Source organism: Clinocottus analis, unplaced genomic scaffold (genome assembly GCF_023055335.1).
Source record: "Clinocottus analis isolate CAN_PGR_092001 unplaced genomic scaffold, fCliAna1.0.p SCAF_12, whole genome shotgun sequence".
NCBI classification, from domain to species: Eukaryota; Metazoa; Chordata; class Actinopteri; order Perciformes; family Cottidae; genus Clinocottus; species Clinocottus analis.
This window is the reverse complement of record NW_027175843.1, coordinates 17955261-17972422: the sequence shown is the minus strand read 5'-3', so window position 1 is coordinate 17972422 and position 17162 is coordinate 17955261. Positions and strand designations below refer to the sequence as shown.

The 17162-nt window shown below is 41.9% G+C and overlaps 1 protein-coding gene across 1 annotated transcript; it reads right to left on the bottom strand.

Annotated features, from left to right (window-relative positions):
• Nucleotides 1-1864: 1864 nt before the first annotated feature.
• frzb (frizzled related protein) lies at nucleotides 1865-16037 on the bottom strand. Its single transcript, XM_068573126.1, has 8 exons — nucleotides 15679-16037; nucleotides 8762-9010; nucleotides 6800-6835; nucleotides 6225-6284; nucleotides 5290-5355; nucleotides 3522-3726; nucleotides 3125-3188; nucleotides 1865-2584 (listed from the first exon to the last, which is right to left on the bottom strand). Exons 1-8 carry the CDS (start codon nucleotides 15881-15883, stop codon nucleotides 2525-2527), a joined length of 945 nt encoding a protein of 314 aa, XP_068429227.1. The 5' UTR covers nucleotides 15884-16037; the 3' UTR covers nucleotides 1865-2524.
• Between the last annotated feature and the right edge of the window lie 1125 nt (nucleotides 16038-17162).

Sequence of the window (17162 nt, the reverse complement as noted above, 5' to 3'; positions counted from 1 at the left end):
GTGTGACAATGAGAGCACGGTTTGTTTCGCAACTCCAGACAAGTAAGGCCTTTTTTTTTGCCTCCCTTTAAGTCACCTTTGTTTTTAATACGAATCCTGGTTTCAGCGTTTGCTGAACAGCTCTCAGCGGTCGATCCTCGGACTACCCACACCCCCTTTGTTGCAGAGATGTGGCAGGATCGTTGCACTTGGAGGACTTTTTACTGCAAAAGAGATCATTATCGTAGTTCCTGGAATGCCTCTGCTGAACGACTCTTGCACAAAGACTCTGCAAGCTTTGTAAGTCGTTGGAGAAGTCAATGACACTCAGCGATACTCTCAGAGGCAACAAGAAAACGATAGATATCATGATGTCGAGGTACGGTCACGCCAGTCTTCTGAATGTTGAGTTTGCGGGGCCGCGATGTCCGACACTAGAATAACAACGTCTCCATTTTCCATCAATGTTTTTATTGGCTGGCCGAACAATCAAAGACGAACAAAAAGGTGGACTCTGACCCGCCGGAGCCGGCTGGAGGTCGCACTGAAAACAGGAAGTGCATGTTTAAATGCGTCATGCAGGTTTCAACAGAAGACGTTTGGATTCTGTGCAAATGTTCATAGATGGGAAGTATAGTGTGAATTTGCATCACAATCAAACAAGCAGTGTGTCTCAGTAACTGGTTAGAGATGCCCTTATTCACAAAACACGCCGCTGCATGTCACATGACCTCATCAACCTGACCAACAACATTATTATTATAACAAAGAAGATCAGTTCTGTGATTGATGGAGAGGCATCCAGATGCATTCACAATGATCCGTAAAGGTGGTGCAGAGTTTAATGAAAGCTTAATAAACGATCTGGATATATATTTATATATAGAGTCTGAAGTGTGCCATTTCAAAGTAACGTACATTTAAAAGATGCTTCGAAAAACTTTCGCCATTTTCCATGTAACATTTAATTTTTTTTTCCCGTTCCTTTGTAATTTTATTTGTTTTTCATGATACATTTAATGTAATTAAAGCATTGTGCCAATGAAAAAAAATACAGAAAAGATTGCAACCTTTAAATGAGGGCCAATCCACAGAACAGCTACAGGAAAAAAAAAAAAATTGACCCAAGTTAATAATTGATTAAAACCAAACACAAAAAAAAAATCCAGTGGCACACTCCACACTCTTCCTACAGCACATGCACTCAGTGGCCACTTTACAAAGTACACCTGTATCTTCATGTTACCTATAATCTGCAGTTTGTGTTCATAGTTATCGTGTCAAAGAATCAGCTAATCAGATGTGATTGTAATATCCTGCCCCATCACGTATGGACACAATTAGAAACACTAAATAATGTAAAATGCATGGCTAAGGTGTTGTATTAAATTGCATTAGAGTGTACAGGTGTACCTAATAAAGTGGCCACCGAGTGTAGATTTCCTGTCCAACAATTTGTAACACAGACTTTTGTCGTCTTCTGATACTGAGACACATTGAGACCAGAGGAGGCGCCGGATCCATCGATACTCCATCGGCCACATTCTGCTGCTGCTGGTTGCTGCTGGTCTTGTTGCTTGTTCCTGGTTGCTGCTGGTCTTGTTGCTTGTTCCTGGTTGCTGTAGTTGCTGTTGGTCTTGTTGCTTGTTCCTGGTTGCTGTTGGTCTTGTTGCTTGTTCCTTGTTGCTGTAGTTGCTGTTGGTCTTGTTGCTTGTTCCTGGTTGCTGTAGTTGCCATTGGTCTTGTTCCCAGTTGCTGTTGGTCTTGTTGCTTGTTCCTGGTTTCTTGTTGGTCTTGTTGCTTGTTCCTGGTTTCTTGTTGGTCTTGTTGCTTGTTCCTGGTTTCTTGTTGGTTTTGTTGCTTGTTCCTGGTTGCTGCAGTTGCCGTTGGTCTTGTTGCTTGTTCCTGGTTGCTGCTGGTCTTGTTGCCGTCTGAACAAAGTGGGAATATTATACTTTCCCTTTTTTTGTGTGTGTTCAGCGTTCACTAATGTGAAGGTCACGGCTACAGATATATATCATGGTCCAAAATGTCCATGTCCAAATGGCTTTTATTGTCCTCCGTCACATCGTCGTGGTAACACGGCCAACATCTAAAGACTGTGACCGTGGCGAGGGGCCGTGGGGCCAACATGGCCGCCACTGAAAAGAAATTTGTTCCAAAAAAGTGTCATGTACATAATGTATGGCTTTGCGTAGGGTTAGTACTACAGCTTTGAAGCTCCGCCCCCTCTCTTGTCTTTTTGAGTGCTTTAGGTGTAGATACACACACACACACACACACACGCACACACACACACCACATATACATACAAAGACACACACGACACACACACACCCACTCAACTGACACACTAAACGCACACTAATTAATGTTTGTGCAAAGAAAATAAAAAGACAAAAATCTGACTCCAAACAGTCTGATAGATGAAGAGATGAACTACATTCAGCTACAACAGCCTGTGATAGTGCAATATCTACACACACATACATGCACACACACACACAGTCACACAGTCACACATACACACACACACAGTCAGATCTCAGTGGCGACTCCGGCGCTGAGCTGCTCGGCCTTTCACCTGCTCGATCTGATCCCATCTCTGCACAAACAGACAGGAAGTGAAATGAATGATGTGTTACTTCACACACACAATAACAATCAGTTCCTGTTGCGCTGGTAATCTAACGGATTATCCGCCACCAGATCCTCAGATATGCATCAACCTAATCAACAAGTTTAAGTAACGACAACGGAAGGAGACGAGTGCGCATGCATCAAATGCTTTACAAACAATGGGTCCTTCGTTGCAGACAGAAGTGGAGAAAACCAGTCATTTCTTGCTACATCTGCTAAAGCTAGTGAGGTAATTAAGCTAATGTTAGCTCCACATTTTTGTTTCGAGCCGCTACCAGACGTAGAAACGGTGCAGCGAGGAGCGTCGCGCTGTAGCTAACCACTTACGATGTAGCCGTTGGCATCGAGTTTATACCCAACACGTCCAATCAAACTGTCGTTAAGATGGAGCAACGGGTCAGTTCAATCCAGAATCAACTCATAAAGCCTCCGCCTGTGTGTGTTAAAATAAATAGGAGACGCTTCTCAGTAACTGCAGCCGTGTGTGTGTGTATTTGAATGGCACCTTGATCTTCCTGCCCATTTTCTCCTTCCACTTTTGAGCAATGGAGCCGTCAATCAGGAGCAACCTGCAACCACAAACACAGTGAGGTTGTCGATGTAGAGCCACCCACAGGGTTTTACAGCGGAGGTGACCCAATTCAGAAGACATTAAAACAATGTTATTAAGCTTCAGGGAAACAATTAGTCAGTGGAGCCAAAAAATAAATGAATCATTTTTACGAGTTGGAAAAAGACGAGACAATTAGCCAGATCAGGGGAGGCTGCACTGCAACTTAGTTGATAACCATAAATTGCCTCTGGACGCTGCATTGAATTAAAGTTTAAAAGATATAAAATGTTTTCCTCGAGGGCGCCACGACGTCCATCACAATACTTTCATCACCCGTTCCAACTCGTACCTGGACGTCTCCTCGTTCTCGTAGCCCATAATGAGATACTCCTCCCCAGGAGACAGAGGAGGACACAGGCAGGAGGAAGAGTAGTAGAGCGTCTGCGTCTCCCTGGGAATGTTGACCAGAGAAGACTTGAGCACCTCCTTCACGTCCACCACCGCCGTGGGCTCCAGACCGCGGTTCCTCAACTCCCTCACCCTGGCTCGGATCACTGAAGGAGAGAGTCGTCAGCATACACGGACACGTTGGACACTGGAGTTTGAAGCTTTAAAATCTATATATATATATATATATTGGTTAAAAGAATCTGCTGCGGCCTTGTTCCAGACATCTGAATCACTGCCGACATCTTTCTGGAGAAAATGAATAAACAGGTGATTAAAACTAACTATTCCGACCATTTCCTTCCAGTATAGATTTCACACAGACTCTAACTTGAAACCTTTTGTCCATCGAACAAAACCAATAGTTTTGGTTGTATTTCTTATTATCAGTCACCCTGAAGACCGGCCGCTGTCCTTGGTGCTGAAAAGACAGCCGGTTGTAAGGACAGAGACGGCGTTATGGAGGTCAAAGGCTGCTTGGATTGGATGCTTCTGTAGTTTTGGGTCAACAGGACTGTGGTGGTAGCCAACAGTGGGCCCATTAGTATCCCACCAGGGCCGAGGGACACATCACTGAGGGCTAAACTTCCAAAATGCTGTTTGTCCCTGCTGTAGCAGCGCTAGCTTGCTACAGCAGGGACACCATCACAACTAGAAGAGGTGGAAGATGCAGAGATGGAGGAGAAAACAGCACAACCAGCAGCAGTATGCGGTGTAGCAGGTTGGAATCAACAGCAGCGTTAACTAGCAAAGTGAGCGAGCTAGCAAGTCCAATTGTAAAGCCCGCCTTGCCACCCATCCTTCACTTAACTACCCCCTTTTCATTATGTCTGAATATTTTGTAAGTGAGCTCTTGTTCTGGAAAGAAAACCTAAAATCTTCCCCAAATAGATTCTGTGGCCAAAGAGGCATTAGCGCGCTCAAAAGGATCCACATGGAAATCTCTGTTGGATTTGCCAAATCATGCCTGTGCGTTGTAATCATCTGGAAAGGCCTTTCTGGGCTTTTAGGTTTAGTGTGTCTAGTTTAATATAAGTAACCAAATAGCCTCAGCACCAGAATATTTCCCCCAATATGAAGGAGAAAAACAAGTCAGAGGGAAAGAATCCGCTGAAGAGTTTTGTGAATCTCAAATGAACCTCATTGCGCATGTAGACGTGTTGGGACGTTGATGTCTCACATGTAGCACTGAGAAGAGATGCTGCACAGACCACCATTCTCACTGTGAAAGCGTAAAGGTTTTATTTGGAAAATGTACTAACGAACACCTTTGAGTTTAAGTTGCATGCAGGCGGCGACCTTCAGTTCTGAACCTGCATTATCTCTGCTGGCCAGTAGGGGGCAAAAAAAAAGACAGATTGCATGGAAGTCTATGAGAAATCTCTTGATTTATACCTCAGTAAATGTTGCAAACATGGGATTATGGTCTCAATGTCTAGTTTCAAGTCTTCTTCAATACACCACGTCTAAATATGCTCACTCCTGTTCATTGGTTGCAAAAAAGCCAAGATGGCGACCGCTGTAAACCAAGATGGCGACGGCAAAAATGCCAGTCGAGGTTTCAAAACGGCAGTCCACAAACAAATGGGTGACATCTTGAAACTGAATACTGATTCTTCTGTCTCGTATTTCCCCCCCCAAAAAAATTGGGAGAGTTGGAGATGACTCACCATAGTTGTAGTTGTTCTTCTTGTAGTTTTTCAAACACATCTTGACTGTCTTACACTTGCAGCGATCTGCAGACACACACGCACACAAAAAAACAAAACAAAGTAACGGATCATACTATTTAAAAGAGAAACAGCCTCCTCTAAAGTCCATATCTCCAGACTGAACTTCACGTCATATGGAAGGAATGCTTGATAGTTGTCCCTCTGTTTCCAGTCTTTATGCTAAGCTAAACCAATATGCTGCTTGCTTTAGCTTCATATTTAACGTACAGAGATGAGAGTCAATCTTCTCTTCTAACTCTCAGCCCAAAAAAAATGAATGTGGACTTTTCCCCCTCGAAGGCCTTAAACCCTCAGGGGCTTACTGGTAAATGGTTGCGTGTGAGAGCCTGCAAGGGCTTGAAATGGTATAAATACAAATAGGACAGCACTTTGACAGCTACATATCACATCAAAACATGTCATGTGCAATTATGGGGTTTCAATTTACACTTTTTTTTGTCTTTGTATGTTCTTTCAAGCTCTTGCCGAGAGGAAAATAGGCAAAAACTTGTTTTGACAAAACAGCGTCAATAAGCAATATTCAAAGAAATGGTTGCTGAATAAATGTAAAATAGCTTAGAATTGCATTCCCCTGATTCATGTGATCTAATGGACCCCTTAATGTTAATATTTCCATGTAAATTTGCCATGCCAGGCTTAACACCCATGTGCTGTCCTCTTCCCCTGGTACCTCAGTGTTTAAAGTCAGAAATGCAGACTCACAGAACGTGTGCTTAGAGGGCTCAACATTTCTGCGAGAGAGAGAGAGCCCTCAAGCGCTTTAACAGCGGGACGCCCCCGAACCCTCTCGCAGTTTGAGAGGACGCGACTCAAAGTCTGTGAGTGTGTACATTGGGATTGGACCCGTCGAGACAGGTAAACAGACAGGTTACCTCCATTTGGTCCTCTGCAGTGGAGGTTGTTGGAGTCCATTGGAAAGTCCGGACTGGATTCTGAGAGAGGATCAAAACCCCGAAAAAGATCAACTGAGATTCTGAAGCGGTGCGGGGTTGGTTTTTGTTGGGGGAAAAAAACAAACATAGCCGCTAATATTTGCCGTTTCATGGCCTGTGACGTAGGAGTGAACTTTACCCTAAATATGACTCCGGTGTGAACTTTCCCTTTTTGTGTGAACTTTCCCTTTTTACACAGAGCAACTTCGGTTTCAGAGTCAAGCGATCTGCTATAACTGTATGTTACAAAGTGCACATCATGGTTGTTCCTAAAAATATCTATGGGATGACGGGAGGAAGGTTCACGATAAGTGCAAGACGACATGAAGGCTTCTGTTGATGGTGTGAGTGTTTAATGTATTTAATTAGGGAGGTAACTCTCCGCTCGTTCGGAGAGCAGACTTGGATATGCAACAGTTTTATTCCCCCAAAAGTGTTCTTTTTTTTCCCACCAGCCAACTTCTAGGAAAAGCAATCACAGCTTGAGCAAAGAGAAGGTCAAAGGTCAAGCTCACCTGGGTTACACCTGGCAGGGTCCTGGTGGTACGGATCTACATAAAAGACAGAAATTGGGTTCAGAGACTGAGAAATATACAGAACCACTTTGCGGGTTCAACCATACACTCTTAAGTCGCCCTCTATAGTGCCCCCCAGAGGCGGCAGTGTTCATTACAGCCACACAATGAACGCGTCAGAAAGAACAAACGAGTAATTTAGCTGGTAAAGAAAGTTTCTCCTCGGGGTCTGGGGTGGATTGCTGAGTTTGAGTGTCTCAAACTCGATGGGTGGATTAGTTCAGACATGGGTTTATGAACTTTAGATCGACTGAAATTTGTGTTAAGTCATTCAGTTCGTAGTCAAACACAAGCACAGCCACAATACTTGTCGTCTTGTTTACTCATCACCTGTGAAAGAGGATTTTTTTTTATATTGTGTTCGCTCCTCGTAGAGTGCGTGCACTCTGTGACCCAGCGTCTTTGAACGCACCACCAAGTTAACAATGAATGGAAACAAGAAGGACAAGCTGTGGCCGCCTTTTGATTTCTGCTCCAACCAGAGACAAGCTGGTCAACGGCCACTTGCAGACTGGAGGCCGGCCACCGAGAAAAACCCCTGAAAACCACTCGAGCCGATCCACCCCGGCTGAACCGCAGAGAATCAACAAATCACACCGACGGAAAATCCCAAAACCCTGCCGAGCCGGGGCCGCTCTGAGATGCGTGGGCGTATAGTTATGAAGGTCGAGGGGATTGAGATTACTTCTTCTTCTGAGAACCTGCTGGTCGAGGGACTGTTTAAAGAAGCAGAGGACAGTGAAGGTTTTATTGAGTGTAAAACGAGTGGGCCGCCTGCATCAAGGAGCTCTTTGAGAAAATCAGTGGGCGTGAAGTCGGTGGGGAAATGACTCACGCTATCTGTTCGAGGGGGAGCAGAAACAAACCGCTGAGTAGAGAAACATGATAGAAAACATTGATACGACTCAGCCAAGCAGGGGAAACTGCTTCCTGATGGTCCATGTTGTTCAGAGAAATATCCATATTGAGTTTATAACATGAAACAGATCTGAGGTTCTGTGTGCTGTTGTCTTTTCATGAAGTTGAACTTGCATGATAGACTTTTATTTAAGTTAGCTCAGGGTTCATACACATTTTGACCAATGGATTTCCATGACTTTAAACCAAATTTCCATGACCAAACATTTTGTGAAATCATAAAAAAAAGGGAGAATATTTATTATTTAAACTAACAATGAGGATTCAGAGCATACAGTAAACCTTAAATGACACAAATGAATGAGAGACAATAGTTTGATTAAAAGAATAAACATTTATATAGACGCCTGCTTATATTTTAAGTGTATTTCTTTTAAAAGCATGTTAATTATTTAAAACATATGAATATAACACATTTCCATGACTTTTCTTAGGCATGGAAATAACCATTTTAAAATTCCATGACTTTTCCAGGTTTTCCATGACCGTAAGAACCCTGTTGGTTCAGATAATTTTACTATTTTAACTGTGAGTTTTGCAAAAATTGTTTGTATCACAATTTGGCAAAACTATTTTTTATGTTTTTGTTGATCCGAATAGTATTATTTTTGTTATAGCTTATGCAATTCAAGGAACAGACACACTGCATTATTGTTGAAAAAATAAAGTAGAGTTATGTTATGGAAAATGATGTTTAAAATGCCCAAATTAAAATATTTAATGTGTAAATGTAGTAAAGGCTAGTTATTTCTGCTTCATCTCTACTGTTCCGCTCATCACTAATGTCCAAGTTTCATATTTTTCCATCACTTTTGTAAGCAATTTAGAGATCAAGTTATATTTCCTTTGTCTATGTTTACTCTTTGACTTGATTTTTACTTTCATACTAACCCTATAACTTGTACAAACTTGTATATTTTTGACCCCAATGCGACCTCGGCTGCCCTCTGAGATGAATCTCGGTCGTAAGAACGATGCAGGTACCTGGCCCCTCTGCCTTGACGATGGCCTCAGGTGAGATGCAGACCCCGCGGTCGTACAGCGGCAGCTCGCTGCAGGCCAGGCTGTCGGGCCAGCTGTGGTTGTAACGCTTCATCACCGGCTCGCAGCCCGCCTTCGCCCGCTCGCACACCGCTTTGCAGGGTTTGATGGGCTCGTGCTGGAAGTCGATGGTGCAGATGGGAGCGTACATGGCGCACAGGAAGAAGAGCAAGTCCGGACTGCAGCCAGTTCCTGAAGAGGCGGGAAGGAAAACACAGACGACAGGTGTGTTACCACCAGTGTTCAAACGCTCAGTGGGACGGTTGAGTTGAGTCAACGTAGGGAAATATCTAAACAATAATGACACTTCAGCCAAAGCCTTTTCCTTTTTCTGGATATATTTGAGACTTTTCTCATTGACTGACATTTGAAACCCAGAATAACATGTGTTTTAAACTCCCCATTTGTAAGACTATGGGCTCCATTAAGAATATTTTTCATTCAGAAAATGCGTCGATGGAACCGTGAGTGTTACCCTGCAGCACATCAGCCTCTTAGAAACCGCTCAACACCTCAGGACTGAATCAGGTTTCCATGACCGCAGTCTACCTTGTTAAAGTAAAACCAGGTAGGGGGAGGGATGAAGGTTGTAACGTTAGTCCCCAAATCCTCAAAACTATGAACTTCTGGGTGGGATCCAATGGACACCTTTTAAGTATAAAAGAGTTCTTGAGAGATCCCCTTTAGTGTTTTCAGTTTCGTACTTTCAGAAGGTGGAAATAAAATTAAGGCTTCTTGGTGAAACCATTAGAGGGGTTCTTTAGACTCTCATGAAGAGTTTAAACCTTTCAGAGACGGCTCTAGGTGTAACCTTTGAGTTGTGTTATGTGTTGAACTCTCTGAAAGGGTTCCAGGTGGAACCTTTATAAATGGTTCGATCTAAAACAAAAATAAAAGTCCTCCTCGTTGGACAAGCCAAAGAGTCCCATACCAATATTTCTAAGAGCGTGGTTAGAGGAGGAATATGTGTTTACAGGACTGAGGTTTGGCTGCACGGCTCCACAATGGAGTCACAGAAGTACTTTAAACTTGTGACCGGTGCTTATGAAACTGCTTCCTGGTTTTGGGCCAGCAGGTCTTTCATGAGGACATTTTTCTGGTTAAAGCTGATTGCCTTTCCACTTTCTGTCTCCACTTCTCCGACCTCAGCCGAGCTCTGACTTCAACCAATACGTGAATGCACTTATTGAAGACAGACGTGTGCGCATCATGAAATATAATGGCAACCAATGAGGTTGATCCACTTTGATTCTTCTTTACGGTTAAGGACATTTTAAAAAATGGGTGTATTGCACAAAGCCTGAAGCTCAGCACTGAATACAGATAACTGTGGCCGAAAACTTTGTCATCATACAATAAGGACAAACACATATATTTGAATATTGTACCTGTAATATAAATATCTTCACAATGCACATATATTTTTATATATATATATATAGAAAAAATTACACCAAAAGCTGGCATAGGAAAGTGTCTGTGGTCTGAAATGGGAAGCAATTGTACTTAAAAAGAAAACCACAAGAATTAAAAATCAGATGTAGTTCATTTAAAAAAGAAGTTTGGCCCGAAGAGAAACAGAATAAGCAGCACATAATGAACCGTGTTTATGAACCGTGAGGCTTTGACATCACCAACCAGTCAGTCGGGTTCGTCCTCTGGGGAACATGAATGTCTGTACAAAGTTTCAAGGCAATCATTCCAAAATGTAGAGAGATTTTTAGTCTGGACCAAAGTGGTGGTAGTATTCAGAAAAGCATAGCAAAAAAAAAACAACTAAACAAATGATCTACAGCAGAAAACCCCAAATAATGTTTGAGCATTTAATATGAATATGTGGAAAAGTCAAAGAGAGCAACCCTGACATTTTAAAATTTAACAAACACCAACTGAATACTGTAACACATTTGAGGTCAAATCCTCAGTAAAAAGGACCATCGATGTGGTAAAATGTAAAACTGATTAACGTTCGCAGTGACATTCATGGTTTTTATGTGTTTAATATATATACTTTCTACAGAGATGTAGATATGTGTAGATATATACGGCACATTGTAAAAATATATTTTGTATAAATACATAGTTTACAGATGAGATGGTGCATGTGCAGAACGTGCAGGTTTGCAGAGCAGCGTTATCAGCTCAACTTATCAAAAACACACAAGAGGTCGTGACATCCGGTATCGGCTTGTGCGCAGAGGAGAAAAGTCAACAAGTTCAAGTCCGTTGAACTTGTTGAAATGTGACTGGACGAAACGCTTCACATGCGTTTCTAATTCATCCGATTCTTTTGCATAAACTAACTGACTCACTCGTCATTTTAAGGGTACAATACTGTGGTTAGAAGCCACGAGAAGAATTACTTTTATAATTGGGGGGGAACTTTTAACTCTCAGGCCAGTTCGTATCCAACGATCAGCTGCATCAGGCTGAGTTTATTTTATTACCTCTTGGACTGGAGTAAACCATAAAACCAAGGTTTGGCAGCACTGCAGCTGGACAGACCAACCCTTTATGACATTGACCAAGTTTTACTGAGGTCATATTCAATTAAACGCTTGCTTTTACCCTAAAACATGCATTTGTCTTGATAGCAACATCGAGACAGAGTGCAATTCGTTAATGAATGAATCGCTCTCCATTGGCTTTGTGTTGTGCGATGGTGCCTCCTTGTTACGTCCCATCTGCTAGCAAACATCAGAGAAATGCCCAAAAGCTTTGTTTTGTCCAAATGTCAGTTTTAGGAAATGTATGTTATCGTGGAAAAACCTTCCAACAACAGCTGTAAACAGTATTTAGTCTGTGCCCTGGCTGACTACACTAACCTTGCTAACATTAGCTCGCTAACAGCTAACGACTCACCCATCGGTTTGTGGGCTACATTTTTTAATGCGTCGAGTTTCGCATCTGGGCCGGCGCCATCTTGGATTGTGGCCATCGCCGTCTTCCAAGATGGAAGTGGATCGGAGGAGATGATATGTGGACCGGAGTGACGTATGTTAGCATTTAGCTAAAAGCATAGCCGTGTCGAAGTACAGCCTCATGCATGGCTGCAGACTCGTTTCATAACATATTACAGCCAAACTTATGTTCAGGATTTACAGCCTTTTTTCCCCCTCAAACTCTATCCTATTTTAAGAGCATACATCACTTTGTTTTTGCAGTTCTGAAAACATTTTCCTTTCCAACGGTTACGCTGCCCAAAAAAAACCTCGTCAGTTTCAGCTCTGAAGGGAACCTCGACATCTCTGACACACATTCCTCACGTAGTAAACCTAATAATGTACGGCCAAGATCAAAGTGATAAGAAATAAAAACGTCTTTACTTTGTATTTAATTGGCAGGTTATGAAAATAAACTACATTAATCATAATAATGTGGTTCCTTTTTATCTTTGAGTTGGAAACAATTGTGAATGGGCTTAAGAAAAAGAAGGAGGACCAATTGTGATAAAAGATAATGAAGGCATGAGGAAGTGTAAATCTATGATATTGACACAGTGATATTTGTCAGCTCTCCTGAAGGTTGAGAAAATTATTTCCTCCTTATTAAAAAAAAAAATGGAATTAGTCCAAAGAACATTCATCAAAAATGTTCTGTTTATCTTTCCATCCATTAGATTATGTGTCGATATATTAAAAGTTAACTGTAGGGAGGAAATAAGCAATGCCAACAATACATTTAATGCTTTTTTAGCCCACTTATCAGTTGGATGTCCGGGTGCTTCCATGGGAAAGTGTGAGGTTATTATTGCTTTGGTGACAGGGAGGGAGATGCAGCTATTTCTGTAACTATTTCAGTGCTGCCAGAAGCAGGAGCTTTGCTCTCGGACAGTTTTTTGTGATGTAACTACGACGCCTGCATAGTTTGTGTTTACAGTATTAGCCCTCGCCAAACTGCTGAAATGTAAACTGCCATTTGGAAAAGTAAACAGCTGCAAAGTGAAAGTTTTTTTTCCAGGACACACTTAAAAAACAATACCTCGTGGTGTTATTTACTTTAATGTGTTGTTTTTCTAAAAGGAAATATGCTTATTTTGATAAACAAGCTCAGGTTTGATTATAAAAAAACGGCCCATTTATATTTAATGAACAAGGATGCACATTAGAGCTTCAATGATCAGTCAATTTAATCAACAGGAAATGGACAGGATTAATTATTTTAGTATTTTTTCATACAAAACTACCAAACATGGGGTTAGTTCCAGCTTCTCAAACCTGATATTTTCCTGCTTTTACTTGACTTATCAAAGTGGTTGTAACCTTCAGGTTTTAGTCAAGATAAGACATTTGATGACATCACTTCTGGCTATGGGAAACTATGTGACATGGTGAATTTAGAAAGACCTACAGTAGATTAAAACAGTTTTAAATGATACATTAGTTTGGGTAAAGAACCCAAGAAGAATATAGAACAATTACACATCAGCGCACATGCAAAAAACTCCCAGGACACAACATTTTGAACAGATTATGGCATTAATTCGTTGGAATATACTGGATTATTCATTCCCATCGTTCAGCCCTACTCCTGTGATGAGCCTTCACAGTGTGGGTTCATTAATATGTGTGTCGATGCTCAGACATGCCAGATGGACAACTGCATTTCTGGATGATCGTTCTAATGTTCAAGGAGTTTCAGGCAGAAGTTTGTATTTTCAACATTCTGCCTGGAAGCAATTTCATGAACGCCTGCGTGACGAAAATGTTCCTTCAGTAACTTCGCCAGGACGGAGATTCGTGGTCGAACCGTCTTGGATCTTAAGTCAAACCAGAAACCAACAGTATAAGCTGTCGCTCTTCAAAAATCAGCCGTTTTTTTTTTTTAAATCACTAACCAATTTTCTTTTCCCTTCTCGAGTAAACTTTAATCAAAATGATGGTTTACACAAAAATGTTTCCATGAACTGATGGTTTAAAGTTTCATATCAGTCAGATGAGATCCAGCTCTGCACATTGTTTTATTGCTCCCAGATATTAAACAGGAGAAGAAGAACAAGCGCTGGTCCCTGTACTGAGATCTAGTCGCGCTTCAGCTCAGGTAAAATAAATAAAGTTACAGTTTTGTTTTTATTTATCGCTGCAATTTCTGTGTTTGCGGCATTGAGCTGTCAGATTTGACAATGCATTATTTAAAGAGTGCAGTGATGTATTGTAGGTATATATTACCCACAATGCAAAGCTGTGGAGTCAAGTGGCTCAGCCCTTAAAGTGTAACCATCTGTTTTTTACTGATCACTAGTGGTTTAAGTTGTCTCTTTGTTGCAGTGATGTAGAGATGTACTGCAGGGTGACATCACTGTTGGGTGTGGTTACAGGTGTAGCAAAAACACATTTACTGGATGATAGGAGAGAAAAAAACGCAGCTGCACTGGCTTCCGTGTGTTCAATAGAGCTTTGTTTAATCATACGTGTGGCAACGTGTTCAGACGCTCAACGTGCTGTTCGTACATCGAATAAGTCAACGAGTGCAATGCAGGGGAGGAAATGTAATTAACTGAAAACTCATATCTCATATTCATGGTCCTACTTTACATCGTGCGATGAAACTTCCCCCATGAGTTGCCAGTGCTAGTAAATAGTGGAACGACTCCTTCAGGAAGGTCACATCGGCTTTTAGGATGCGATGTCACACTTCGGACGTGGGCAATGAATTCATTTGGATCAGAAAACTGTTAACAAGAGCAAATAAGAAGCTGCTGTGTGCTGAAGAAGTAACAGACGGCGTTTTCTCTCATATTCCCACGGGTGATTATTAAAAACTACATCTGTCTTTCCTCTCCTTCTGTCTCATACTTGTTCTGTTCTGCCTCTTCTTTCTTCTTGCTTTCATTCCATCCCCTCCTTCTCGCCTCTCTTTCTGACTCTTTTACTGCAAATAAAACCGTAATCACGGTCCGGGCTGCATCGAATGATTATTTTCATCACAGATTAATCTTTTGATATTTGTTAATTCATGTTTTTTTTTGAGTGAAAAAAGCCCCTTTTAAGCCAGATATAATATTATGTGTACTTGATATTACTAACATTTGAAAAGCTAAAGCCAGAGAATATTTGGTGTTTTCTTAATTTTTTTCTTAATTTTTTTGCCGTCTAGGATTGTTTGTCTCAGTCAGTAAACTGTTTAGATTTTTTTAATTAGTTCATACAATAATGTAGGGCTGCAACTAACTATTATTTGTATTATTGAAGTATTTTTTTGATGAATAAATTCATACGTTGTTCAAATGTTCTGAATATTGACATTGCTGGACATATTGAAATTGCTTCCCTCTGAATATTGAGTTTATAATTACAGAAGAATAAAATAATTACAATTATTCACTTTTGAGAGGTGGTAACCTTTGAGGTTTAGGCATTTTTGATAAAAAAAAAAAAAGATTTAATAGATCAAATTTGCACACGGTCAATTAATAGATAAATTGATTCAGTCTTTCCTTTTAAACAGGGCCTAAATACACCTCCAAAAAATATATATGTTTTAAGATATATAACTCATACATTATTAAAAGGCATATGGTTGTCACGAAAAAACAAATAGTCTTCATTTTTAAGAAATTATGTATTCAAAATGTTTTTAAAAAAGAGCCTTCAAAAGTCTGAAAGTTCAGGCTGCACTTTGTGCACAGACGAGATTGTTTTTTAAAGTGTATATACATTGTTATGTATTGTTGCATTGTATATTTTGTTGACATGTTTTATATCTTCTTATTTAAGTGTGTATATATGCAAACCACAGCGTGATCCTGACGCTCTGCTCTCACAAGGACACTGAAGTTGAACCTTTACTTTGAGGAGTCCCTTAATTAAAGCCCTTTAACGAACCACAGCAGACCCTTTGGCGGCCGGACAGGAACTCACCCAGCAGCCCTTCGTACTGCTCGATGGCCAGCACCGCGTTGTCCTGCGTGCTGTGGTGGAGGTGGTTCGGCATCTTGGTCATGTTCCACGGCATGGACCGGCACAGCGGGATCCGCACCGACTCGCAGGACGCCGCGCACACCGCCGCCGGCCACAGCGCGCAGGACGCGGCCAGCAGAGACACGCAGAGTCCCGGGGAGAGCATGGTCACTGGAGCCGCGCGCAGCTCCGGGGGCGGAGGTCTCTCGGTCGCTCACGGGGAGTTAAATCCAAAGAAGAGGACCTGCTTTTCGCTGCTGACTGGCGCGTTTCTGCCGCCGCTGTCCGGTCTGCAGGCAGCTCGAGGAAGCGGGAGGAGCCGCTGGTTTCAGACTTTCACCTCCTCCTCCTCTTCCTCCTCTTCTTCCTCGTCTTCCTCTACCCCTCCGACCCCCTCCTCCTTCTCCACAGCTCCCCTCCTCCTCTGCTTTCTTCACCACCCTCCTCTTCCTCTTCTCTTATCCTCCATTCTAAAAAGATAGATTCCTTTTAGATGAAAAGTCAACACCGGTAAATCCGTTGAAAGCTCAGAGATGTGTGTCATGAAACCAGGGGTCTCACATTATTAAGTTGTATTATTAAGTAAATAGGTTAAAGCAATCTACTTAATACACCACTGTGTAAATACTCCATCACAAGTGAAAGTCCATGCAAAAATATTGAGTAAAAGTAGGCCCGACTACGTAAAAGTAAAAGTACTCATTAAATAAAATACCTCCTCTGACATATTTGCAAGTGTTAACACTTTTTTTCCTTCATACTTTTCTTTAAAGATTAAACAACTGCTTTTAAATCTTTTCAGCTTGTGACGCCCTCAAACAAACTCAGTGTGTCTTGGCCTCTTGCAAAGTTTCACATCTCTTGAGTTGTCGTCATAGTTCCTCTCGACCTTTTAAAATGATCAATATTTCACAAACGAATCAAAGATCAGAAGAATGACAAGAAACCAGAACCAGAACCAGATTTGAGTGTCAAACTTTCTTCTTCTTTCCATCACTCCTCTCACGACCCCTCAGATGTATTTGATGACCCTTTGGAGGGGTCACCGCTTAAGCAGCTGGAGAAAAACGACTGCATCTCCCAGCATGCCTTGCAGGAATTCCACTGTATTGTTACCCTGGCAGCCCCTGCCGTTAACACTCGATTAAGAGCTCTATTGGTGTGTGTGTGTGTGTGTGTGTGTGTGTGTGTGTGTTCCCTGTTAGACACACACCATGTTGTGGATTAACACCTTTTTCTTTGCAAACCGGACACGAGAACGTACGGTCCGGTTGACCCTTTGCTAAGCCCCGCCCCTCGATGCTCCTCCGTCGAGCTACGTCACCACGGGGCCCACACTGCCACTAACTGCACTCCTCTAATGAAGTTACGTCACCGCGCTGTTGCTGTGAAGCCGGCCAGGTCTTTATTTTTTCGGTTGCGATCGTTTAAAAGATTCAGTGCAT

Excerpts from the sequence above, each read along its gene's own strand:
- frzb (XM_068573126.1), bottom strand. The coding sequence starts at position 15,883 with ATGCTCTCCCCGGGACTCTGCGTGTCTCTGCTGGCCGCGTCCTGCGCG. Across the intron at positions 5,356-6,224 it reads CTGCAGAGGACCAAATGGAG|ATCGCTGCAAGTGTAAGACA; the intron begins GTAACCTGTCTG and ends GTGTGTCTGCAG. Across the intron at positions 3,189-3,521 it reads GAGAACGAGGAGACGTCCAG|GTTGCTCCTGATTGACGGCT; the intron begins GTACGAGTTGGA and ends TTGTGGTTGCAG.